The sequence below is a fragment of the Camelus dromedarius genome, chromosome 18, assembly GCF_036321535.1.
Source record: "Camelus dromedarius isolate mCamDro1 chromosome 18, mCamDro1.pat, whole genome shotgun sequence".
NCBI lineage: Eukaryota > Metazoa > Chordata > Mammalia > Artiodactyla > Camelidae > Camelus > Camelus dromedarius.
Genome location: NC_087453.1, coordinates 47,452,364 through 47,478,827, shown reverse-complemented (window position 1 = coordinate 47,478,827; position 26,464 = coordinate 47,452,364). Strand labels below are relative to the sequence as shown.

At 56.7% G+C, this 26,464-nt stretch overlaps 1 protein-coding gene across 7 annotated transcripts; it reads right to left on the bottom strand.

Annotated features, from left to right (window-relative positions):
• Positions 1-23,544, bottom strand: ENTPD6 (ectonucleoside triphosphate diphosphohydrolase 6). Of its 7 annotated transcripts, none has more exons than XM_031434356.2 (15): positions 23,409-23,544; positions 22,011-22,198; positions 13,455-13,775; positions 12,119-12,195; positions 10,159-10,302; positions 9,156-9,231; positions 8,517-8,552; positions 7,662-7,750; positions 7,014-7,093; positions 6,420-6,484; positions 5,358-5,459; positions 3,317-3,457; positions 1,971-2,027; positions 897-1,009; positions 1-804 (listed from the first exon to the last, which is right to left on the bottom strand). In XM_031434356.2, the coding sequence occupies exons 2-15, from the start codon at positions 22,015-22,017 to the stop codon at positions 706-708; spliced, it is 1,407 nt and encodes a 468-aa protein (XP_031290216.2). In that variant the 5' UTR covers positions 22,018-22,198; positions 23,409-23,544; the 3' UTR covers positions 1-705. The 7 variants fall into 7 exon arrangements, with proteins under 7 accessions (XP_031290216.2, XP_031290218.2, XP_031290217.2 ...); XM_031434358.2 differs by having other exon boundaries at positions 22,118-22,198; XM_031434357.2 differs by lacking the exon at positions 23,409-23,544 and adding an exon at positions 23,160-23,346.
• Positions 23,545-26,464: the final 2,920 nt, after the last annotated feature.

The window sequence follows — 26,464 nt, the reverse complement described above, 5'->3', positions numbered from 1 at the left end:
CCCTGGAAAACACTTTACTGTGGACGGAACACGAGGCTCAGTTTACTCCACGTATGGTGCGTCCGAGGCAGGAGCGGCTGCGGACCGAGACCACCTGAGGGCGGTTCCGGGGCTGCACACGCACAGGGCAGTGGCACACGCTGGGTTCAGAACACGGCTCTCCGCCGGCACACACCACACAACAACGTCATCCACGCAGCACAGCCTTGGACACCTGCCGGCAGTTCACAGGTCTCGACAGCCTCAAGAGGCCAGGGCACACGGGCCACCAACAGGCACCTCCTCCGGCCCCTCTTCCCCGTCTCAGCGCCACTCTGTCCGCTCACCCCGAGCCACCAAGGACTTGAGGAAGTGACCGCTGGGTGACGCCACATGTCCGCACCCTCGGAGGAGACACGCTGGCCCAGGGCCCACTGGGAGCAGCAGGATGAAACCAGACATCTGTCCAGGACACACCACAGTCACCCCAGCCCTGCTCTGGGGACAACAGGGATGGTGGGCTACACCATCCTGGCCCCAGCTGGTCACTGCCCACCTGGAGCCAAGGCCTGGGCCGCACTCCAGCCCCCTGCCATCCAGGAGCCGCCTGTGAGGCCGCGGGGAGGAGGGTGGCAGCTTGCACGTGGCCTCTTCCCCGCTTGTCAGGGATCCGCAGTCGGTTCTCGCGGCATCAGTGCTTCTGAGGGGACGGCCGGCGGCTCGGCCCTATGAAGTTGGGCTCTTCCGTCTGCTCAGGGAGTCGATGTAATGGAAGGTGGCCCCCAGGGCCCAGCTGGTCTCAACGTTATCAATCTTCTGGGTCAACTTGAAAAGACAAGAGGAGGGGCGGAGGAGTGCGTGTGAAAGGCGGGCACAGCTCACGAAGGGGCCAGGGTAGGGGCGCCGGGGGTCCCTACCTTCAGCTCCTTGTCCCCCGGGAAGCCGAACTCCCGCAGCAGGAGGCTGACGTAGGTGAGGTCCAGGCACAGGAAGGGGTTGTGGGGAGGCTGGGCCTCCGCCGTCCGGCACACTGCGGGGCAGACGGCTGCCTGGGCCGGGGGAGGGGGGCAGTGCAGCCCCGACCCCACCCGCCCTGGGCGCCCACCCCGCCAGGCTCTGTGCACCAGGGCCTCACTGCTGACCAGAGCACAGCACAGGCAGGCGTCCACCGCCTGCCGTCAGGACCGAGCCGGCTGGCACGTCTGTGTCACAGGCCGGAGACCCCGTCTCTGCCCTGGACCCTAGACACCTGTCCCAGGCGTGGACCTGGGCTTTCTGGGGCCTGAAAACACCGACACAGCCGGCGCAGAACCATCCACCCCTGTTCTCGAGGGTGACGGGCAACCCCAGCCGTGGTCTCCTGCTTGGAACCTTTTCCTGTGGAAGAGCTGTGCTGTCTGGTGTCCAGGGGACCCACCAGAAGTGATGAGAAGGCTCAAGAAAAGCCTTTTTTGGAGGAGAGGGGGAAGGATTTTTTATGGAGAAATAAACCGAATTTAACTCTTTTTTCCTGTGATTGGGAAAGGCAACCAGAGAGCAGAACGCTTACGTCCTGGCAGGCCGGGGGGATGGACAGCGGCCCTGGGGCTGCAGGTCCACCTCCTGCGACACCCCAGGGGACAGCTCTCCATCCCGCACACGCTGGGCTCTGCTGTGCAGGGCTTCCTGCAACTGTGCATCTGGGGGCACTCTGGGGGAATCCCTCTGAGGTCACCCAAGTCCCAGGGAAGAGTTTGAAAAAATGAAATCAAGGGAGTCCACTCCTCACGACCCAGGACTGAGACCAAGTCCTCGTGCAGCCAGACGCCGGCCCCGCCCCCTGGCCCAGGCCGCCCCGGGCGCGCGGCCCTGCAGCCCGGGCCAGCAGCAGCCCCCATCCACTCTCACGCCCACGAAGGCTCGTCTGGTTGACACAATCAGAACCAACCAGGAATTCTGGGGCCAGCGCCTGCCTCGTGCCTGGGACAGCGTCTGGCCTCTAGGCCACTCACCGTACTTGGCTGCAATCTCAAAGTCTGCGACAACCAGGCTGCCCCCCTTCTCTGCGTCTGTGGACAAGACCAAGCGCCCAGTCGGCACCAGCACCGAGAGCCACGACAGCACCGAGGCCCTGGGGCAGCTATACATCTGGGCGTCGGACGTGACGCATTTGCGGTGGGCCACACGGGGCGGGCAGCATGGCCGGGGCCTCAGAGGGAGCTCGGCAGGGCCCTGGGCCCCACAGAGCAAGCTCTCAACCTCAAGAAAAATAAGCTGGAAACACCTCCTGAAGCTATGGGCCTGCGCGCAGCAGCGCCGACCTGTGTCACACTCCGGGGAGAAAGAAACCCTGGGAGAGAACAAGGCCTCGGGACAGGCGGCAGGGGCTCCGTGAGGCGCGGCGGGCCCGTGCCTCTCCCGGGCCGGCGCGTGAGAAGCCCCGTCCACCTCTCCCGACGGCAGCTGGCTTCTTCAAGGAGCCCCTGAGCCTCTGCCCTGGACAGGGGGCCCTGGGCCCTGGGTCTGTGGAAGGTGGCGTGATAAGGAGGCCTACATCCCCCCTCAGGCGTTTGCTAAGTCAGCAAATGTCACCTCAGGGTGGTTCCATTTCTAAAAACAGACCAGGCCGGCCTTGCGGAGCCAGGTGCGGCCACAAAGGGAGTGAGCAGAACTTTCCAGAACAGCCTGGCATCCCTGAGGGTGCCCCGGGAAGATGAGATCGTCCCAGGAAGGCCAGCCCCGCCACAGCTGGGCACCGTCTGGAGAGTGCAGACGAGGGTGCAGGCTGGGCAGCCGCTGGGGCGAGGGGTGAGAGGTCACCTTCCACCCGGACCAGCCTCCCCTGCCAGCGACCGTCCACACGGGGCCCCAGGGGGCCAGACTTGGCCTGTTCTCCTGGGTGGCGTCCTATGGACACTGGCGTTCTGATCCCTGCCAGGCATGCGCTACCCTCTTGTCAATCCGTTTCACCAAAAACCACTACCAGTCACGACCCATTGAAGTGATGGTCTGCCGACCCCCGGCCCCGGGGCTCCAAATACCTCTTTCTGCCCCGTGGCACTCACAGGCTGGGGAGGGGCTGGAGTGAGACCCACTGGCTCCTGAGAGGCCAGGCCCCTCCCTCCGGCCTGGGTGCCAGAGCCCCAGGCTGAGGTGGTGGCGGCTGACGCGGGGGAGGAGCCGACAGCAAGGAAGCCCTCCCGCAGCAAGTAGCTTGTTCACCAAAGACAGCCGTCACTCTGCCCCCGTCACTCTCCCTCCGTGACACATGGCCCTCCCTCTGCCCGTCACCTGACCGCTGATGGCTCGCCCCCAGCCCCGCCACAGGCCCAGGGCGCCCACCCGGCCCCACCCTTACCTATGAGGCCGACGTTTGCCGCGAGATCGTAATAGTAGGAAAAGGCATAGAAGTCCACGTCCTTCGCTTCCTCCGTCTTGTGCACTTTGTCTCGAAGGATTTCGGACACTCGGGCGGCACACAGCTGATAGAGGTTCCCCGCTGGTCAGGCGGAGGGAGGGCACATTCAGTGGTCGGGGCTCTGGGCACCTGGCCACACAGCCCGGGGTGACCCTGACCTGGGGGTGAGGCGGGACCAGGAGCCTGTGCGGGGCCCACCTGCAACCTCTTAGGGGTCATGAACCGTGCCAGGTCGAGGGGGGACACCGTGAGCATGGAGGTGGCTGGAGAGAGCGCGGCCCCAGCCCTGCAGCTGCGCCCCATGCTAAGCCCCGGTGTGCAGCATCTCCCTGCGTCTCATCAGCCCCGGGGGGCCTGCACCTCCTCCTGTCACCTCACTGGTGAGGAAGCATGCGGGAGCGGTCCCTGCCTCCCTGCTCGGAAGGCGGGCCACAGCACAGGCCTGAGTTCACAGATGAGGACGGCCCACAGCCACGACGGGCCGGCCCCACGTCTGGCTGCTGCCCATCCAGCTCTCCCTGGCCCACGGCGCCACGGCCCTCAGCCTCCCTGCCCTCCGCTCTCCCTGTCTGTCTGGTCACAACACCTGCTCCTCGCTCCCTGAACACAGCAGCTGCCTCAGGACCTCTGCACACACTGATCCCTGAGCCTGGGCTTTCGATCTCTGTGGCTCACTCCCCATCTCCTCGCCCAAGAATCACCGCAGGAGACCCCCCCGGTCTCATTTAAAATGGCAGTTGCCCCAGATAGCCCCACCCCCTGCAGCCTCATCACATCACAAGGACAGGCATCCATTCTCATCCAGGTCCTGGCATGGACTCGTTCAGCCCATGTGACCCCGAGTGCTGAAGGCGAGGGGTCCTCTCTCGTTCACAGTGAGCCCCTTCATCCCCACCTGGCTTGTGCTACGAGGTAACTCCTGGGGGTCCCTAGAGGGGGCTGGTTGTCAGTGGAACCAGCCGGTGATGAGAAGGCTGGAACTTTCAGCCCCACGCTGACCTCCCGGGAGGAGAGGGGGCTGGGGACTGAGCCAGTCCCTCGCGGTCGAGGATTGGATCAGTCTTGCCTCTGTAACGAGCCTCTGTGAAAACCCTTAACAGTGGGGTCCTGAGTGCTTCCCGAATGGAGAAGGCGTGGAGGTGCCAGGAGGGGCACCTGCCCCACACACCTGGCCTGGGCGTCTCCCCTTTGCTGCTCCCGAGTGGTGCCCTGTACCAGAAACCAGTGGTAGTAAAGCGCTTCGCTGAGTCCCGTGAGCCATTCCAGCAACTGTCCGATTCGAGGAGGGGGTTGTGGGAACCCCAGGTGTGCAGCCACGTCGGTCAGAAGACTGGGAGTCTGGGGGGTCCTAACCTGTGGGGTCTGCGCTGGCCCCTGGTGTCAGCGCGGGGACTGGACTGAACTGCAGGACACCCTGTGGGTGTCAGAGAACTGGCTGGCGCAGGGACATGGCACGTGTGGTGTCTGTGGGGCTGTGAGGAGAAGCTGCTTGTCACAGGCGACCGCACGCCCACGGGGCCAGCCTAGACACAGCACTGCAGTAGCTCTTTTGGAAGAAACTCGAAGAGCACAGGGCACAGGGGACGCCGTGGTGAGAGGGCCAGGCTGCCAGGAGCCCCGCAGGGAGCTCCGCGTCCTCACCAGGAGCGCGGGCGGGGCAGGGAGGGGCCATCTGTCCCTCAGCTGGGACGCGGGCTCGCAGGGCGGCTGGGCCCACAGCCGGACCTGCTGTCTGCCTGGAGCCGATGGCCGCCCAGGCCCTTCCTCTCGGAGGCCGGTTAGGATGTCGGGCCTCTGCAGGGGCACTTGGCGGCAGACCAGGGGGCCTTGTGTGGACACCCTGTGGGAGCTGGGGCCTCCAGAGCCTCGTCCACCTCGTGGGCAAGTGCAGGCTGGTGAGCGAGGAGGCTAGACGGCTGCCCTGCTTCTCAGAGGCATCGAGAGGGCACGCGCACCAGCCGCCCGTGGAGGGTCAGCGTACCTGCCTTCTGTCCTGAGACCCTGTAGGTTATCTCGGCGTGTGCCCACTCTCCTCTGAAACCCGGAGACAGACAAGGGCTGACCAACTCCTCTCCATCCTCAGCTGAAACAGAGAAGGAGGAGGATACAGTGCACCTGGCGCTGTGGGGCGAGGGCGCACCGGGCCTCGGGCCAGGGGACCGGCTTCGCTTTCCCATCAGGCCTGGCTTGTGGACACAACCCAGGTCGGCTGTGGGAGGCAGAGCCTCCATCCACCACCACCACAGAGGCCCCAGCGAAGCCACTCCCAGCTCATGGCCATGGAGGGGCATCAGGGTTCCAGGCGACGGTCACCATGACCCTAACAGGAGCAGCTGGCATCCCTCACTTTACGGACGAGCGAGGCAGAACCAGGACACGCTGCCCACCGCCAGCCCTGGACACGTGGTGGCCGGCCTCCTGCCAAGAGGGTCCCTGGCTGGGGTCTGCTTTCAGTGACAGAACGTGTGGGACAGGAGGCTGTGCGACCTCAGGCAGCCCTCCCACCTCTGAGCTGCCGGGAGAAGTGTGGGTAGAGGCCAGATGTGCCCCAAACGCCACCCCACAGGGCCCCAAGGGAGCCTGTGGACTCATGACAATCGTGACGATAAAGCACCTGTTGAGTGACAACCGCTCAGCCTGCGGGTGACCTGCTGACTGACAACTGCTCAGCCTGCGGGAGGCTCCCCCACTGCTTGGCTGGCTGGGGGGCTGCAGGGGGCACAGGACCCCGAGGCTGGAGCAGGTGGTAAATGGGTGCCTGCCTTCCTCCCGCTGGCCAGCAGGTGTTTTCTGGCCCAGAGCAAGGGTGCTGGTTTTCTGAGATGAGAATGCATTTTCGGTTTGCAACAAAGGGGCTGCCCATCTGGAAGAAGGCCAAGCCCGTCCAAGACCCCACGAACCCCTCCTCGGGCCCCTCCCGTGCTGTCTTGCCGTAAAGGCTTAAAAACAAGCCAACTCTGGACGTGCCCAGCCCAGTGACGCAGCCCCGACGTCACCGGCACCTCTTTCCTCATCAATGACCTGACGAGGTGCACCCACTCACCAGGCTTCCCCTCCTTGCCGCCCAGGACCGCCAGCCGCGCCGACATCAGGCCGAGGCCCAGGTAGCTGTGGGAAGAGAGCGCGGTGAAGGGACACCTCTCCTCCGCCTGGGGCATGCGAACTGCCCGGGTCCAGGACGGGGGGAGCGGAAGGGAGGAAACCAGTGGCAAACAGCAGTTTTCTGCTTATTCTGGAAGCTTCTTTGGTGGGGCTCAGGGCACTCAGCGCAGACGCGAAGGCTACTACGTGGTGGGAGCTGGTCCAGGAGCCACGGACACTGGACAGGGAGACAGGCCCCGACCTTCACGGTGTGGATGCGCCGCACGGAAGACCCTACGGGAGGCGTCCCACGGCCCAGAAAACTGCTCGATCCAGGGGCTCCTCCCCACTTTCTCAAAACCTCTTCTAGAGCAGGACAGGCCAAGCACACGTGTTACTGCAGGGGACGGGAGGGGGAGGGCCCACAGCAGGGTCTCGCCGAGTCTGGGCTGACCGCTCCGTCACTCCACAGGCAGGAGCTGGAGACGAGGCCGCGGTGCTAAGCTGCTCCGTGTGCCTGACCGTCAACCTCTCCACCCTCAACCTGGACACAAACCTGTAGGAATAGAGCTTGTAGGTCCTGTTGAACATTTGCAGGGACGTCAGGTAGCCGGGCGGGGAGGTCTGGAGGGTGCCCTGGGGAGGAACGCGAGGGTCACCGTCTTCCCTGCTGGCCTCTCTAGAAAGCTGTCCCCCACTCCCTCCACTCACTCGAAGGAACAGGGATGTTCACAGACATACTCAGTCACACGAGCTTTTCCTCAGATCACTGCTGTGATGAAAAAAAAACTGTCCAAAATGGAAATACTATGTTTTTCCTCTTTGTAGTGCTTCCCCGTCTTGACAAACACGGCCCAGTCAAGACAGTCAGGAGTAAACTTACGTGTTTTCCACTAACAACTAAAACAACCGACTAAAACGGCGGGTGAGGGAGGCACTTTCCAGAACAGCGCAGCCTTAACCGGGAGCACGGTCCCCCCAGGACGTCTGTCTGAAGAGGAGGCCGCTCTCGCCCGCAGTCAGGCTGGGGGGCAGGGGGCCCCACTCCCGCTCTCTGCCCAGAGGGCTCCAGGCACCACCTAACTTATTGCCCTGCTGAAGACCACATTTCTTCTTCTTTTCCAGGCAGAGTTAAAATCACAGCAAGCAGCACTGTGGGTGGACCTGGTCCTCAGGGGAGGGGCTGAGAGCAGGGGCTGGTTACCTCGACTCTCGGGAGGAAGGTGATCTGAGTGGACCCTCCGCCCAGGTCCAGCGTGCCCACGCTGCCCCTCCCGGGGGCTCTGAGACCGCCTGCAGCACAGGAGTGAAACCCACAGCAATGCCGTTAGTAACACGAAGACAGCAGGAAACGCGGAGAGGCTGGAAGTCAGACCCCGCCGTGGAAAACCAGGCAAGACAGGGAGAAGCTGAGGCCACTTAAAACCTCCAGGGGCGTTTGCGGCACGAAGGACAGCTGCCTCGGCGGTGGCTTCAGTCTGAACGCAAGGACAATGTGACCCCCCCCCCGCTCGGGGACGCCCCCGCCTGCTCTCCTGGCCTGTCCCCTAACACGGCCCTCCATCCCCAGGCGGCAAATCCTACAAGAAACTTCCTCTCTCTTCCATGAATCAGACACATTGGTCTGGCCCATAATTGCAATAAAGGGACAAAAGTCCACATCCTGAGAACAACACAAGGAAAAGTGCTCCTGGCACCTGTTTCCAGGACAGGCTGCCCCACCTCCAGCAGAGGCTTCGACGACAAGCTGACCAGTGCTCAGGACAGTCAGCACCTGAGACATGAGCAGCGTCACTCAGGGCTTCCTCGGAACTCAGGAACCCAGGAGGCGGCTGGGGGAGCCGCCCCCACCTGCAGGGAAGGCCCCTCCCTCCCAGCACTTGCATCTGCAGGCTTGGGGCCCCGGGGCCACCAGTGGACACCCCCACCCACCCCCACAGCCTAATTCTTTGGGCTGGCGACACTGTCACCCCGAGGGGTCCCTTTAAAGAGTGGAGATGGGGCCCCTGCTCTCGGCACCGCGTCAGTGGACTGTGGACTCAAGATGAAGAGGACTCACCTGTGAGGAAGTTGACTGTGATCCAGGCCGAAACGCCTGCAAGAGAGGGTCACAAGCGCACCTGAGCCACCTGAGACGCTGGAACCAGCTCTCTGACATCAGGAGCCCGAGGCCACACCTGCTCACTCCTCGCAGCCTTCACATCAGCTGCGGAAGGAGCACTAGCCACGAGGCCACCCGCGGCCCTGGCGGGGTCCGAGGAGGCCCCGCACTGAGACCCAGAGCGCTCTGCCCGCTGCACCCGGCGCCGGTCCTCACCGACAGCTTCTCTTCTGAAGAGAAGCAGATGTCCCCACGCCCTCCCCCACACTCGCCAACTCGGAAGGGCACGCTTAAAGTCAGAGGCTGGTAAGGAACCTTATCAAGCGTCTCCCCCTTAGAATTACTGCAGCTCCAACATTCCGACATGACAGCAACTGAGGGTTCTCTTCAAATGTTCTTAAACCAGAAAAATGATTTGTTCTAGAAGCTTCATCTGGGCCAGGTTGGCAGCTGTCTCTAACTCCGGCCCCAGGACGGGCTCTGAGACGTTAAACCAGAGACGGGGACGGGACCGTTGCTTCATTGTCAGCATGCCTGCCTGGGGAAGGCCCTGGCACCCGCACAGCAGCCCACAGGGCGCCCACCTATGGCCACTACCTTCGTCCGTGCCGTTCATGATGGAAACACAGTCGGTGCCCACGAGGAACGGCGACGCCTCGAACACTTCTTTAACCTGCAGGGAGAGAGAGGCACTTTATCCCCCAGACCGAAGCCCCCAGCCCGTCCCACTACTCCCCAGGCAGGAGACCCTGCAGGGTGCCCGCCACACTCACGGAGCCTGGGCTGGCAGAGGCAGTGCTGCTGAGACCCTGGATGGGGTCTGGGGTACCAGGGCACACCCCAAAGCTGCCCTGCTCTAGGATGGGAGACAGGGGGCGGGAACCCTGCAAGGCAGATTCCAGCCTGGGCCCGCGCGGCCTGGTGGGCACGCTCCCGGGGGACGGTGGCGGGGGATGGGGAGGCAGTGAGCAGCTGCATTTGGCTGCACACCCGTCTCCGCTTTTTTAGCGACCACTGATACGCGGAAACTCTGGTACGTCTGCCCTGTGTCCCAGCACCTGCTCGAGAACGTGGGTGTGGTTTTCAAAAGGGATGTGGACGTGCACAACAACCCATCACTGAGCAGCAAGAAGGTTCAGAACCGGCGCATCCAAGCATCGGACCAAGAGCGAGGCTGGCACGACCCCAGGACCCGCGGGCCAAGAGGACGCACTGGGAATTCAGACACACAGAGAGTCCGTGGACGGCGGGAAGCCCTTCAAAAGCACATTTTTTTTATAGCTTCCTTTTCACAATTGTTTTTTTGGGAGTGGTAACTAGGTTTATTTACTTATATATGTATTTTTAATGGCAGTACCAAGGACTGAACGCAGGGCCTCGTGCGTGATACCCTCTCCGCAACGTATTTTTAAAACAAACTTGCTCTCCTTAGAAGACAAACTCATTCTAGAAAACACGAGTACTTTAAACTCCCTGAGGAGGAAAGCAATGTTCAGCGACAGGCCCTCCACCGAAGGCTGGCATTCGTCCCCCTCGCGGGGGGCCTGCGTCTTCAGTCGCACAACCCCCCCCGCCAGGCCCTGGGAACGGACGAGCTCACCTTCTGCAGCAGCTTCTGAGCCTTTTCTCCTGGCAGCAGACGCAGACCAGCTGTGGCCCTGAGGACCAGGGGTGTGGCCTGCCAGAGGCCGGAGGGGATGTCCTGCTTGGCCACGCCCAGCAGCTCCTGGATCCCTGGGGCGCTCTGTGAACACGGGGGTACAGAGTCCGGGTTTATTCATGTATACGTATATTTTTTTCTAATTTTCAAATCAACAGAAAGAGTGATTCAAGTGGTGCTGGCAGGAGTGTGGGGCTCAGGGACCACTGAGCCCGGGCAAGACCCGGAGAGGGTGCCCGGGAGGACCCGCTGCTCTGTGCGCACCTTGGACAAGCCCTGGACTCATGGATAGACTTCGGGGGCCCCCAAAACGCTAACACCCTTGAGTAACTACCCTCAGGAACCATCTTCACCTGCCAGAGCGTAAGAGCTCCCGGAGCGTCAGTGTGGGGACGGGGGTAGAGGGTGGACTGGGAAGGCGAGGACCTGGGGGGGCGGGGACGGGGCGGGGGGATGGGGACCACAGGGGAGGGGGGACGGGGAGCGGGCGGGGTCGGGGAGGAGAAGGGGGTTGGCAGTTAGGGGGTGGGGACCGGGGGTCGGGGACCGTGGCGGGGGCGGGGACCGGGGGTTGGGGGTGACTTTGGTAAAGGCTCGCTGGGCCCAGTCCAAAGCCGTGGCGGGACTATGCAACATCCGTCGTCTGTCGGGGAACACACGCTCCGCTGACTCTGAAGTCCCTGCCAGGGTTCCTCTGAGAGGCGCCCTCGCACATGAGGGCACGGCCGACCCCAGCCCCTCCCACGCTGCGGAGAGCGAGGGCGGGCATCACCTCCGCGTCGCCCGACTTCCCGGGCACACGCGGCGGTCCATCGCTGGAAGAGCCGTGGAGGTGCTGAAGTGCGCAGCGGTGCGGGTGCAATGAAGGGGGGGGCACAGACGTGACTCCTCTCAAAGGAGCAGAAACAGGGACGCTGGCCCTCCTGGGGAGGGGGGAATGGGGCTCCCACCCGAGGAAGGGGAGCAGGTCGTCCCCCTGAATGTGTGCTGCTGGTCCAAACAAGGAGGTTTAAAAGCCCCACATGTTGATTGTAAAATATACAGTTTAACCAAATTTAACCTTACGGGCACTCTAGAATCACTAATTTCAATTGTTTTCCATTTGTTTTTTAACCAAGCTGCAGGAAGCAATGCTGTGACTTCAGTGTCTTAGATCAGGACGCAGCTATGGGCAAGAATCCTGCGTCACCTTCTGATTTAAGACATGCTGGAGCCAAAGGAACACACAGCTGCGTGAGTGTTGCCTGCGGGGCCTCCTGGAAACACGGGACCCATGGTCCTGCACTTGAGAAGTGTGACTGCCACAAACTCACGGAAGTCACCATCTGACGGTTCAATTTATTTTACACTTTTTTGACTTTGTGGATTTTGCATAATGCATTAACTTTTCTTTCTTTAGTCAATATTTGTCATCTTCAATCAGAGAAACTGAAACAAAAAAACTAAACTTTCAAATGATGCTTTTTGTAAGTTTGTAAGATTTATACTTTTGAACCACACCATGACTTCTGGGTGGCACGCATGTTGGCTGAAGGAAGGGTCTGAGTGACCTGGGAGTGCACGTGTATGTGGTGTGTATGTACGCGTGTGTACACATGGCGTGCATGTGCGTACACGTATGGTATGTGTCGTGTGCACGTGTGCGGATATGTGTACATAAGTGTGGTGTGTGGTGTGTGTGCACGTGTGGTGCGTATGTGTGTACATATGTGACGTGGCGGGGCGGCGATGGGGGCAGCGGTGAGCCTTTGGCCTCACATGTGGTGCCCAGGGAAGTGCCGGGTCGGCACCACCAGAGGTGCTGCTGGGGGGCAGCTCTCTGCGTCCCAGAGAAGGGGGGTCACTTTAACAAACCGACAGACAACAAATCCGATAGACAGACTCAAGAGAAAACCGTTACCTTTTCAACGTCATCAGCGTAAGCAGAAAGCCCTGGCGTCAGTGCTCTGAAGGTTTCACGGGTCAAGGTGGGAGTTTCTAAGGGAAAATCACATTTAAAAAAGGTCCAGGTGTGAGTGTGGGCACACACGGCTCTACGCGACCACGAGCAGCCCCACTTTTACGGCAGAACCTGAAAACAGACCTTCACTTCCTCGCCTGCACTCCGCCTCTCCAGTCTGGCTGAGCACGAGGAGCAGACACTTAATGTTTTGGCCAGAACTTTCCTTTTTTAAAAGACGTCAACTTTACTGAGGTATAATTCACACACCAGAAACTACCCGTTTAAAGTGTCACATTTCACCACAGTTAATCCATGCTGACTCAGTGCAGGAGCAGAGTCCAAACTGCAAATATGAAAATCACGTTCTTGATGCGAGAGGGACCCATCACAGGTTCTGAAAGAATACTTCATTCTTCTTTTTAAAAAACTGAGTGTTTTAAATTATTAGAGGCCTGGACTCATGCATCACAGCAAGCGAGAGCATTCCGAGGCCAAGGGGAGCTGTCTGAATTCAGACACGGAGACCCAGCAGGAAGAACGGGGGGCAAAGTTATTTGTGAGAACGTCTCTCCCCAGGAAACACACCGGAACGTGGCCGTTCGAGGGTCACACGCTGATGCACCTTGCCTTAAACTCAGCTTCAAGACCAACTGTGGAGGCAGGCTAAGTCCAGCATGTAGACATGTAACTATTGTGACAAGTTTAAAAATAAAGCAGATAAAAAGGAGATAAACGTGCCACTTTGGAGAGCTCTACGCAAGGGTCTGGCACCCCAGCTCAGTTAACGCCCAGAAGGTCGGAGGGTCCGCACGGAACCGGCGGGGAACCCCACTGTGGGTGTCGGGGAGACGCCCAGGGGTGAGAGGCCGGAGCGGGACCCTCTGAGCCAGAGGGCACAAGGGAGGCGCTGGGGGTCTCCCCGCGGGGGAAGCCGGCAGGTAGAGATGCCCAATTCCCACCCTCAGTCTGGCCCAGACCCCCGCTTACTGGGGCCACTGCTGTTGTCACTCCCCTGCGGCCGGGGCCCAGCGGGCAGCTCTGGGTCAGCCTGGCTTCTGGGTCTCTGCTCCCTTATCTGACTTGCTAGACTCTCAGCTCCCTCCCATCTGCGCCTGGGGTCACCCCACGTGCCCTCTGGCCTAAGTCATGATCTCGGCCACCCCAGCCACTGGTGAAGGCCACCCAACACCCCTGGGATCCCCGCTGCCCTCAGGACCCTTGGGGCTCCCAGGGGAGTCCACGGCAGGGGCCCAGCCCACACCCCAGGGCCCAGGCCCCGCTCCCTGCCCGCTACCTCCGTGCGGCCGTGTGAACTGGAAGATGTGCACACGGGTGCCGGTGCTGCCCGCGTCGAACATGATGCCGTAGAAGACCTCGTGGGCATGCGCGGCCGCCCCCGAGGGGCTGTGGGCCTGCTGGCCCCGCCGTGCCCCCGCCGCTGCCTCGGTGATGCTGAGGAAGGCCTGGGTGGCCGAGGCCCAGTGCCACTTGATGTAGGCGATGTAGATGAACAGGCACGCGAGCAGCCCCAGCGGGTACGCCACCCTCGGCACCCTCAGGTTCCCATTATTCGGTATTTTTCTCATCTCTGTCTGCTGAGGACGGGGCCGCGCCGCTGGTGGAAGGGGACAGGAAGGAAGAACGCATGAGGCTGCAAAGCTCCCAGTGGCTCACAAGTCCCTGTGCTCGGGGACAGGGCTTCTCCAGACAGAAATTGCATTTTCTCCTGTGGGATCAGACGCTTCATGTGGGGAAGCCCCACCTGACAGACCGGGAACCGAGGCTCGCAGAGTCCAAGGCCACTGGTCCTGCAGGTGCTGGCCTGGGCCAGCCCCGCAGCCCCTCTGAGCGCCCTTCCAGGCAAACGTGTGTGAAGGCAAACTTGGGTGTCCCCAAGCCCTTCAGGGTCACAGAAATGCGTACCCACCACCTTCCTTCAGTCCTCACTTCCCTCCTATGCCAGCAGCTTAGCCTTCAAAGGTTTAACATCTTGTTCCCTGGGAACCACAGAGCCACAGGCAGATCAGAGATGGCTGGTTCTCAAAGTTTCACAACAGACACTGCCTTTCATTCGTCCCCCTGTTCCCGCCGAGAAGGGAATGGTGCCCGTATGCTTCCGGAGCCCATAAAAACTTGACCCGAGTAGCAAAATAAATAATCAGCACCGGGGTCTGGGTCAGCGCCCCTTGGAAGAGAGGCACTCGCTCAGCTTCCATCCGAGGACAAGAAGGGGCGCTGGGCTCTTGGTGGGCGGGGTGGGAGAGCGGGCTCGCCATCTGTCCATCCACCCGACCCTGTCAGTCGGGTAAGTGGAGTGATGCCCCAGGGGGAGGACACAGGGAGGTGATGGGTGGAAAGCGTGTGACCGTGGCGGGTGACCGACTGGCAGGGGCTGGCTGTCTGGGGCACACAGGATGTGCGCTGGCCCAGGACACGGGGCGGCAGGAGTCACGGCCCTGGAGGACAGCGAGACTGCACGCTCCGGGGGCAGGGCGGGGAGTCGGGGCCAGGCCTAGAAGTGCAGGGGGCACCTGCAACCTTGAGGCAATCTGCGTGGAGGGGACATGGAACAGTGCCCTCAGGGGCCCAGCCTGACAGCCACACCAGGACACCCCAGGCCCCTGCAGCACTGCCCACACCCAGGCAAGCCTCCCAGAGCCTGCTCCTGCCTCACCTGCCCTCGGGAGCCCCCAGTGCTCCCAGGATCAGGGCACACATGCTGCCCCAGTGTGGCCCCTACCAGCCTCTGCACTGTACCCCTCCCTCTCTGGCCCTGGCTTCCTCTGCCGAGAACCTCCCTGTCTCCGCCCTTCACGTGCACTGTTAACCATTCCCAGAACGCCTGGCCACCACCCTGGCCAACCTTGTCCTCATCCCTCGGCTGGAAGGCTGTTGTCTCCACCTTTCCTGACGCCCCCAGCTTAACCGACCCCACCCTGTGCTCTCCCCGAGCTCGCTGCCCTCATCTGACCTGTCAGGGTGCCTGTTTCTGGGATCCGTTCCTGAAGGTCGTGTCCCCTCTGACCATGAGCCCCACGCGCAGGGCCTTAGCCTGTCCTGCGCTGCCACCGCCCAGCAGGCCTACGGGCCCAGCGGGAGCCCCACGGGGAAAACGTTGCAGTACGGACAGCGGGTGGGTCTGTGGTGCTCGCCCACCCTCGTCCCACTGCCCCCGGCAGCAGCCCCCCAGGCCCTCCCTCACACGGAAGGGCTGGAGGAGAGCTTCCAGCAACATTCCAACCCGCCTCGGGGCTGCCTGGGCCAAGAGGCTGAGGGTGGGGGTGCGAGGGACACCCAAGGCCCGCGGGGGAGCTCAGGTGGAGCTCTGCGACAGAAGACCCGTGAGAGCGGCCACCCGTGCGGGGGGCCAGGGAACAGCACACACACAGGCTCCGAACAAATCCCAGCGAGGCCCACGCCTTCCCGAGCTGACCCCCCGGCTCAGACACCCCCTGGCAACTTGGGAGGGTCGTTCAGGGCACAGCCCCAGTCTGCAAACACCGAGAGAGGCAGGTGTTTTTTTGAATGTTTAATTAAAAAAAAAATCACAAGGCGTACAAAGAAATGGGGAAACATGGCCCCCTTGCATGAAGAAAAAGCAGTAGAAACTGTCCCTGAAGAAACACGGGCTTAGGATGTTGCAGATAAAAGACTTTAAACGACCGTCTTAGACGTGCTGAGAAAGTGAAAGGAAAACGTAGAACTAAAACGAATTACAAAAACAACGTATGACAACAGAAAGACAGGAACGGTAACGAAGAGCCAAGCAGCGACCGCGGCGCTGAGCAACACAGCGACCAAATGGGAAGGTTCACCAGAAGGGCCCGACGGCACACGGGGCAGGGGGAGGGTGCACCTGAGCACAGGGCACCGAGGTCACTGAGCCAGAGCCGCGGAGACAAGGCGGAAGCAAAGCGAAGAAATGAACACAGCCCCAGAACACAAAAGCTGAGGGAGCTCCTCACCAGCCGACCGCCTGTGGGAGCCGCCGAGGGGAGTCCCTCGGGCTGAAACAGACGGATGCCACTGAGTCACTGGAAGCCGTGAGAACACGTGAAGATCTCCAGTTAAGGTAAATTCACGGACACACAGAAAACCCAGTTGTAACTGGAGTTGCAACTCCCTTTTATTTTCCAGAGGATTGAAAAGACAAATGCACAAAAATAACCGTAAGCCTGTGTCGCTAGAACACAAATGCGTGCTCTGTGACACTGACAACAAAGTGGGGAGGGGACACCGAGTACGCGTGATTCACGTTACGCTGGTGTCAAACCTGAACTGCCACCACACCAGGGTGTCACCTGTGGTCCCCGTGGTAACCACAAGGAAGGGGTCTCACGCACCCAAAGGGAATGAGGCAGGACTCAGGGTTGCTCCCACAAAGCACCAGTCAACAAAGAGGAAACACCTGCAGGAACTGAGGGCCAAAGAAGCTACAAGACGTACAGAAAATTACAAAATGGCAGAAGTCAGTCCTCTCCCTTCAGCAATTAGCTGAGCTGATAAAAAACAGGATTCAACTTCATGCTTCTACAAGAGCCTCACTTTAGATCTAAGGACACACACAGACTGTGGAAAGACTCCCTGAAAACAGTAACCGACAGAGCGGGGATCTGTATACTACATCAGACATACCGGACTTTAAGTAAAAAACGGTCACAAGAGACAAAAAAAGATGCTGCATAATGACAAGAGGGCCAGATCACCAAGAAGATGTACAACTGTAAACGTGAATACAGTAGCTCCTTGACATATGAAGCGAACAGAACTGAAAGGAGAACGGCCAGCCGCGCAGTGACACAGGGGGCCTGGATATCCCACTTCCAGTAAAGCACAGAGAAGTCAGGCAGGAGGTCAGCACACACACAGGACACTCTACCAGCAGCAGCAGCAAACTCGTTTTTCTCAGGTGCACATAAAACATTCTCCAGGACACATGACACATTGGGCTACAAAGCATGTCCTACTAAATGGGAAGAGATCAAAATCAAACACAGTATCTTTTCCAATCACAACAGAATGAAACTAGAAATCGAGGGCAGAAAACACCTGGAAAATTCCCCAATATATGGAAATCAAGCAACACACTCTTGAATAGCCAATGGATCAAAAAAGAAGTCAAAACGGAAATGAGAAAATACTTGTGACAAATGGAAATGAAAACACAACATACCAAAACGTATGGGACGCCGAGGGGCAAGTTTACAGCTGCAAATGCTTACATTAAGAGAAGATAAAGACCTCAGACTAACAACCTACCTTAACGTTAAGGAACTAGAAACAGAGCAAACTAAACAAAGCTAGAAGGAAGGAAACAATAAAAATTAGAGCAGGGTAAATAAAACAGAGAAAATCCCTGAGCCCAAGAGTTGGTTCTTTGAAAAGAGCAACCTAAGTGACAAGACTTCAGCTAGACTGACGAAGGTATAAAGAAGGAATATTCAAGTAACTAAAATCAGAAGCGGAAGAGGGAACATTACTATCGATTTTATAGAGTAAGAATGACTGAGAGTACCATGAACAACTGTGTGCCAATGACTGGAGAACCTGGATCAAACAGACAAATTCCTAGAAACACGCAAACGACCAAAATGAATCATGAGGAAACAGAGTCTGAACAGCGCCACAGCTCGTAAGACTCAATCAGCAATCAAACCTCGCAGCAAAGCAGAGCCCTGGACCAGACGGTTTCACTACTGAGTCTACCAAACACCTAAAGAATTAAAAATCCTTTTCATAATCTTCCCAAAAACTGAAGACAAGGGACAACTTCTTAACTCATCTTTGAGGCCAGCATCACCCCATATCAAAGCCAGACAAAGACACTACAAGAAAAGCAAATACACACCAATATTTCTTATGAATGACGATATAAAGATCCTCAACAAATAGCATCAAACTGAACTCAACAGCACAGTAAAAGGGTTACACACCATGTCCAAGTGGAGTTAATTCCCGGAATGCCAGGGTGATTCACTCCATGAAAACCTATCCAGGTAACATACCACGTGAACAGAACGGGGAGGGGAAAAAACCACACTATCTCAACTGGTGCAGAAAAAGTTTAATAAAATCTAATGCTTTTTCATAATTAAGCCCCCCAACAAACCAGGACCAGAAGGAGACTACCTCACCATAATGAAAGCCACGTGTAACCTGTGGCCCAGCGCTGAAGGCTGAAACCTTTACTGTGAGGGCGGGATCAAGAAAGGATGTCCATTTCCACCACTTCTATTCAACGAAGTGTTGGAAATTCTAGCCAGGCCAATCAGAAAAGAAGAATAAAGAAAAAGGACCTAAGTTAGGAAGGAGGAAGGAGGATGAGCTGTTTGCAGACAATGTGGGCTCACAAAGCCCACCGCATTTCACTGTGCTTGCTTTATTGCACTTTGCAAATATCGCATTTTTTTTAAACAAACTGAAGATGTGTGGCAACCCTACGTTGCACAAGTCTGTTGGCACCATTTTTCCAACAGCATTTGCTCACTTTGTGTCTCTGGTTACATTTTGATAATTTTTTGCAATACGTCAAACTTTTCCATTATTCTATTTGTTATGGTGATCTGTGGTCAGTTATCTTTGGTGTTACTACTGCAAAAAGATTATGACTTGCTGAAGGCTCAGATGATGGTTGGCTTTTTTCTTTTTACCAATTAAGTACTTTTAAAATAAGGATATACAATGTTTTTTTAGACATAATGCTATTATTGCACACTTCACAGTACAGTGAAAACATAACTTTCATATGCACTGAGACAAAAACCACTGTGTGAATTATTTTATTGTGATATTCCCTCTATTGATGTGGCTCGGAAATGAACCCACAGTATCTCTGAGGTACATTTGTATGTGGAAAACCCTAAAGATTCCACACTGGGCAGAAAGAGGGGAAACAACTGTTGGAACTAATAACAAATTCAGCAAGATTATAACATACAAATCAATACACAAAAATCAGTTGTTTCTATACACTACAAGGAATAATCTGAAAAGGAAATTGAGAAAACAATTCCATTTACAATACCACCAAATAATCCCATTTATAATCCCATCAAACAATTCTACTTACAAAAGCATCAAAAAGAATAAAACACTTAAGAATAAAGTTAACCAAGAACATGAAAGACTCATACCCTGAACACTACAAAACATTGTTGAAAGAAATTAAGAGTCAAATAAACAGAAAGATAGCCCTTGTTCATGGATTGGAAATATTGTTTAATATTGTTAAGATCTCAATAGCATCCAAAGCAATTCACAGATTCAATGCAATCCTTATCAAAAACCCAACATTTTGTTTTGCAGAAAAAAAAATCCTAAAATTCACATGAAATTTCAAGTGACCCCAAATCACCAAAACAATTCTGAAAAAGAAGAAGAAAGTTGGAAGCTTCACACATTCAGATTTTTAAAACATATTACAAAGCCACAGTAATCAACACAGTGTAGCAGTGGTGTAAAACAGACACAAAGACCAACGGAACAGAACAGAGTCCAGAACAGACTGCCACATATTTGGCCACGTGATCTTCGACAAGGGTACCAAGACCATTCAGTGGGGAAAGGACTGGTTTTTTAGTAAGTCGTATTGGGAAATCGGGATATCCACATACAAAACAATGAAGTTGGATCCTGACCTCACACCACATACAGAAATAAACTCAAAATACAGAGTTAAATGTAAAATCTAAAAACTATAAAACTCCTAGGAGAAAACATTGGGGAGCAGCAACATGACATCAGATTTGTCACTAATTTCTTTAAGACACCAACAGCACAGGCAACAAAAGCAAAAATAGACAAATAGGACGACATCAAAATTAAAAACCACAGTGCAGCAAAGGACACTGACAACAGAGGAAAATGGCATCCCTAAGAAAGGGAGAAAACATTTGCAGGTCACAGGCCTGACACAGGGTGACTATCCAGGACATAAAGAAGACTTCTAAACTCAACAACGGCAACAACCACCACCAACCCAATTCAAAAACGGGCAAAGGACCTGAACAGACATCTCTCCACAGAAGATACTCAAATGGCCAACAAGCACGTGAAAAGAGGCTCAGCATCACTAATGACCAGAGACACACAAAAGCCACAGTTACACGTCACCTCGCCCCCACCAGGACAGCCACCACAAAGACACAAACAGTAACAAGAGCCGGGAAGGACGTGGAGAAACTGGAACTCTTCTGCAGCGGTGCAACCACTGCGGCAAACAGTATGGAGGTTCCTCAGAAAACTGAAAATAGAATTATTATATGATCCAGCAAACCTATTTCTGGGTATTTGGCCAAAAGAACTGAAAGCAGGGTCTTGACACGTCTGCACACCCCAGTTCACTACAGCACTATTTACAACATCCAGGAGGTGGAAACAGCCCAAATGTCCATCCACAGATGACTGGAGAAAGAAGATGTGGTGTATAAACACAATGGAATCTTATTCAGCCCTAAAAATGAAGGCGCCTCGGACACGGGCTACAACATGGTTGAATCACTGTGCTAAGTGAAGTAAGCCAGTCATAAAAGCACAAATTCTCCACTTACACAAGGTACCTAGAGTAGCCAAATGCACGGAGACAAAAGGAAGCACGGTGGCTCCAGGGGCCGGGGGAGGCGGGGGGGAGGGGGCACGGTCTGAGGGGACAGGTCCAGTCTGGGAGACAAAAGAGCTCTGCAGGCGGCCGGCAGCAGGGGCGCAGCAACGCATGTAACGCCGCTCAACTCCACACTTAAAACCGGCTGAAATGGTAGCGTTTACTTGACGTGTGCGTCACCCCACCACACACACAGTCCTTTAATTGCTCTAAGGCCAGGCAGGTCACATAAATGAGATCTGTGGGCGCAGGACTAAAGGCACTGATGAGACGGGGAGAATTCTCATTTTACATCAAAATCAAGCTGTTTTAAAGTTGCCAATCACATCTCACCTCCTGAGCAAAGAGACAAGTCGAACCTTACTGAGATTTCTCCTGCCTTAAATTTTTCCCCCTTGGCTCCTTTCTCTGCACCCCTGCAAAGCCCACCCAAGGTGCTAACTGCAGCTCTGGGCCCCGGCAGCTGGGGGCCCCTCCTCTGGGCTCCTTGGTGCTTTACGCCACGCCCCTGAGTAAGCTGTCAGTGGAGCGATTCACTTGTGCCTCCCTTCCCTCTGGTTAGATGCCTCCCTGGAAGCAGGGACCACCCACCCATCCTGGGTCTCCCACTGCGACACAAGGCCAGAGCCCAGTGGCTGCTCAGCCAGCAGTGAAGGAGGCCAGCCAACAATTTAGCAATTCACCAGGAGTCGGGGAAAGACGGAGGCACGGACGATGCTTCAGGACCCAAATGGTGGTCACCAGCAGAGACAAGCCATCTGGGATGGGGCTGTTTGGGTAGAAGACAGCAGTGACCAGGTTTCCTACATGCTGAGTTTGAAATGACAGCAGGACATCAGTCAGAAGTGGAACTGACCCTGTGAGTGACGACAGGTTTGCAGCTGGAGCCTGAGGAAGCCACTCCCAGGCAGCCAGCCCTCACCCTACAGCAGAGCCTTTCATAGACCTCCTTTTGTCAGATCATAGTAACCCAGAGTTTCCCGTTGCTAAGTGATCATTAAACAAAAGTATTTATACAGAAAGTTCTAAAGCAGCTACTTTCAAAGATGATTGGTGAGGACGTAAAAGCAATACTAACATCTTACAACTTTGAAAGTGTTTTATAAACTCCTTTCTCACAGTCACATTTTATCATGTCCTATGTTAGTCGAAGAACTACGATATTCAAGATCAGAGTAACAGATAGTATATCAAATCTTGCTGGCTGCTGTTAAATTTTCCTACCCACTTACAAAGCACCCCTTTACATACGCGACATCCTGTTGCTAGAGGCCCACAAGGCTGGCAGCACACGACACTAGACGACTTATTTCCACATGACAGCACCAAGGCCCGGGAAGGTCTGTAACTGGACTTGCCTGGGGTCCGGCACTCGGCAAGGTACAGAGGAGTTTCCAGCTTCCGTCTCCAAATCAAAGGTGCTTCATCACTTCACTTCCCTGTTAATATAAGACTACTTCAGGCAACCAAAAAAAAAAAAAAAAAAACTCACAGGAAATTACATACATACAGTCATTAAAGATACACACCAAGTTTAGAATGGCATAAAGAGAAGCCAAACAGAACATAACATCAAGAGGGCACAGAGGCCCCTCCATGTCCCTGAGGCCGGAACCTAAAAAGCCAATTTCCTTCCGTAGGGTAAGGTGTTTGTTCAAAGCTAAGACACCTGCAGGACGGGCAAAACAAATTTCTGTGACACCACTAACACCACGTGTAAAATGTGTCAATCAGGCCCTCCCCAGAGGTTCACCAAGGAAAACAATTCACTTTCAGTTTAGTTTTGTTCTTTAGGGAGAGAGAGTCTAGAACAAGCCTGTAAGGAAAGTCAGGTGGGGAATGAGATAGCAGGCAGGTGTGGCGGGTGGGGCAGGGTGCAGGTGCACAAAGGGAAACAGGTTTGGCTAAGCTAACTCTGCCTGGGGTGGGGGTGGGGGTGCATCCCTCTATCGGGGGAGGCAGGGGTCAGAGAGGAGAGTCTGGGTGTGGGGCAGTGGCAGCGAGGGTGGAGACGCGCGGCTTCCTAGGAGCTGGGGACGGCAGGTCAGCGCTAGAAATACAAGCTCCATCTGATCTGGATGGGTGGCCGCCTTATCTGTAGGCCAGTTTCTTCAAGGTTAAAGTACATAAAAGGGCCGAGCAGGCAAATGACAGCCACACATGCTGAAAGTTCGTACAAAATTAAGCACATTAAAAACACCTCTTATTCTCCCGGTAGGTTTAAACGGGCTTTTCTCCCCGGCCTGTCCCGCTCCTACTGGATCTGCACCCGGCTGAGCTGGGAGCGGGTCAGCAGCAGCTGGCTGCATGAATGAACGCAGAGGCCCGGCTACCGGCTCCCTGGGGGTGGAGACCGGCCGTCTTGCCCACCCGCTGCCCAACACCGATCATGCGGCTCACCGGGCAGCGGAGCCCGGGGCTCGAGGAGAACTGACGGAGCCGGACAGGCAGGAGGTGGGAGGGAAGGCCCGGGTGCGAGTCACCGCTTCAGCCGGGGGCGTTGCCAGGCGCTGGGTCTGCACACCCGGGGCCGCCGGCCCTGCTCCGTCGCAGCCCTTCTCCAGGGCGCAGCGCACCGTGCCCGGGGGCCCACGTGCAGAGGTACCCCGAGCCCGGCAGAACCCGCACGCGCCCCGGCCCGCCGCTTACCCTGCAGGGCCCTGTGCCCTGCCCACGGAGCGCGGTGCCCGTCCCCGGGGAGCGCGCGGGCCACCAAGGCCACTTCCCTGCGCTCCCGCCCGCCGGCGTCAGCGCCGCCTCCGCCCCCAGGGTGCGGGCCGGCCGACCCGGAGCCCCGGCCCCGCCCACGTGCAGCGCACGTCAGCCTAGTGCGCAGGCGCGGCGTGGAGGCGGGCGGTGCAGCCCAGCGCGCAGGCGCCGTGGCCCTTCCCGCAGGGGTCGGCCGGCGTGCCCTCCAGCCTCCAGCCCGGCGGGTCTCGGTCTGGAAGCGGGGTCCCGGCGTGGCCGCAGCTCCTGTCCCAGCTCGCAGGGCCCCGCACGGCGCGGCCGAGGAGTCGCCCCCACAGCCTCACAATCTTGGTCTTGACCGGCTGTGGAGGTTCTGAATTTTCCTTGGGTCCCTCCGCACCTAAAGTCCCTTATTTTGATAGAAAATGCCACAAGAGGACAGGCGGCGCAGTCACGCCTCTCCTATTCCTGACCCCTGTTTTCTCCTCCCTCTAGACGCTGCCAAGGTTGGGCCGCTCCTGACAGGGTCAGTCGTCCACGCAGCCCCGCTTACTCAGGGCCCTGCTGATAAGGCGTGCCGCCTCTCCTCCCGAAGTGGAGCCCGCCTTCCCAGCTTCCCCGCTTCCCTTGCTGCGCGTGCGCCCACGTGCCGGCGCCTGGCCGGTGTGTAGTGGGCGCGCCCCTTCTGGGCCTGGTCCTGGAAACCACCCCCTGTCTGGGCCCTGGGAGCGCCTTGGTGGTGCCCGAATCCCACGGTGGTCCTGAGTTTATTGTTGAGACGTGGTCACTTGAGAGGGAGAGGGTGCTGACAGGTGGGACGTAGGGACAATGTCCTAGACCAGACTGGGCCGGCGGACTATGGGACACTGGCCTCCTGTGCCAGCTTGGCGGCTGAACCACTCGACTTCGGGCCCAAAGTCCTGCCCCTTCCCCACTGCAGCTGACTGAGCTGTAGCCCACCCACAAGGAGTGCGCCCAAGCCAGACAAGGTCCCCATCACCGTCACCTCTGCCTCCATGTCGTGTGAACACGGGAAGAACGCCTTTGCTGACCCAGATGGTTAATGTCATGAGACCCCTTCCCCCAACACGCACAAACACACACACACACACACACACACACACACACCCCTGGGGGAGGAAAAACCTCTTTTCCCTAGCAGTCAGGTCTTACTTTTCACCTTTGGCTGCTTTAAGTTCCCCTGTACCCTTTGGCAGCAAAGCGTGCAGCTGCGCTCGACTCTGGACCGTCCGTCCCCCATCCTGCCTGCGTAAGTTACCACGGTAAACTTCGTAATTGCGTATAAAGTTGCCCGCATCGGTTTTCAGGCTCAAGGTTCCTTCTCAGTTCGGAGGATAATACTCAGTATCTGCAATGCCCGACACGAGTCAAACCCGGGGTTCTGGTTTTGAGGCAGCATTAGCCCGCAGAGTACCTCGTGCCACGTTTGCTACCGAACCCCGAGGACACAGGTACTTGGGCACACAGTGTAGGTACGTCCGTGGGGAAGACGCTGGGAAGAGAAACTGCTATGGGAAAGGACATGTCCTTTCCCTTTCTCTCTTTTAAATATCGGATGCATATGGCCAAACCGCTCCTTACACATCGTACTAACGTGTACGGCCTGCAGTAACGTACAGGAGCGCGGGTTTCCACTCCTTTTCACCGGCCGTCTTTGCAAACCTTTGGATCTTTGCAATCCAATTGGACAAAATTCTTTCTCACATACAGTCGTAACAGTTTCAGTTTACATTTGTTCTAATATTTTGAAATCTGTACATGGAAAGTGATGGCCCTGTCTCTGTCTGCCTCGCTCACGACATGGCTTTCACCTTATTTCACTTAGAATTCCTAGAATTCGTCAGTTTTACTGACACGGGCTTTGCATGCTGTTTGCTGCTTGCAAGGCTCTTCCCCCAGGCCTTGCCTTAGTAAAAGGCTGTGATCTGAGTACTTGCGTCTCCCCAAGTTCTATGTTCAAATCCAAACCCTCAAGGTGATGATGTTAGGAGATGGGGCCTCTGGGAGATGAATGGCATTAGTGTCCTCATAAAAGAGGCCCCAGAGAGGTCCCTCAGCTCTTCTGCCGCGTGACGGTGCAGTGAAAAGTCAGAGCTCTGAGGAAGCCAGCCCTCACCAGACAGTGAATTTGCTGGCGTCTTGATCTTGGACTTCCTAGTCTCCAGAACTATGAGAAATAAATGTTTGTTATTTAAAAGCCACTCTATTTATGGTATTTTTGTTATAGCAGCCTGATGGGCCTGAGGCATAGATTCTTTTCATCCTTTAAGACTCCGCTCAAATGCCACCTTTTCACAGAATTTTAACTATCGTACTTCTGCCCCCCTGCCTTTCTGCTATTTGCTGGATAGCATTTATCACACCCATTGTTATTTATTGGTTGGTTTGCATATTAGTATATTCTTTATTCCACCACAGAGAGGTAGGGTTGGTGAAAGCAAGGAAGCAGTTTGTCCTGACGGTGCTGGCACACCCCGCACAGTCTGGCACATGGTGCTTGGGGCAAACACTGTTGTGTCCACATCCTCTCAGCCCATGCTGACTCCAGCTCTCCAGTGGTGATGGAGAGTTCCCATGAAGTCTCGGGAAGCCCTGAGCATACTGCCTAGAAGTTCAGGGAGGTTAATCCGTAACTAGTTGGGGACGAATGTGTCAGCCCTCCTTGGTAGCATAGGAGTGGGACTGGACCTCACCTGCCCACAGAGGTAACCAGCTCAGTCATGCCTGGCTCCTTGGGTTGGCTTTCTCTTCCTCATTGGCCTCCTTCCCAAATAAACTAAAGCTGACCTTTGAACAACACTGGTTTGAACTGCGTGGGTTCACTTATATGCCGATTTTTTTCCCAATAAATACATACCAGAGTACTACACACTCCTTAGATGGCTGAATCGGCAGATATGAGGGTCAACTGTAAAACTGTGGATTTTCGCCTACCCTTCAAGTTGTTCAAGCGTCAGCTGTACTTGCAGCAAAGCTCTGGTGTCAGACTGCCTTTG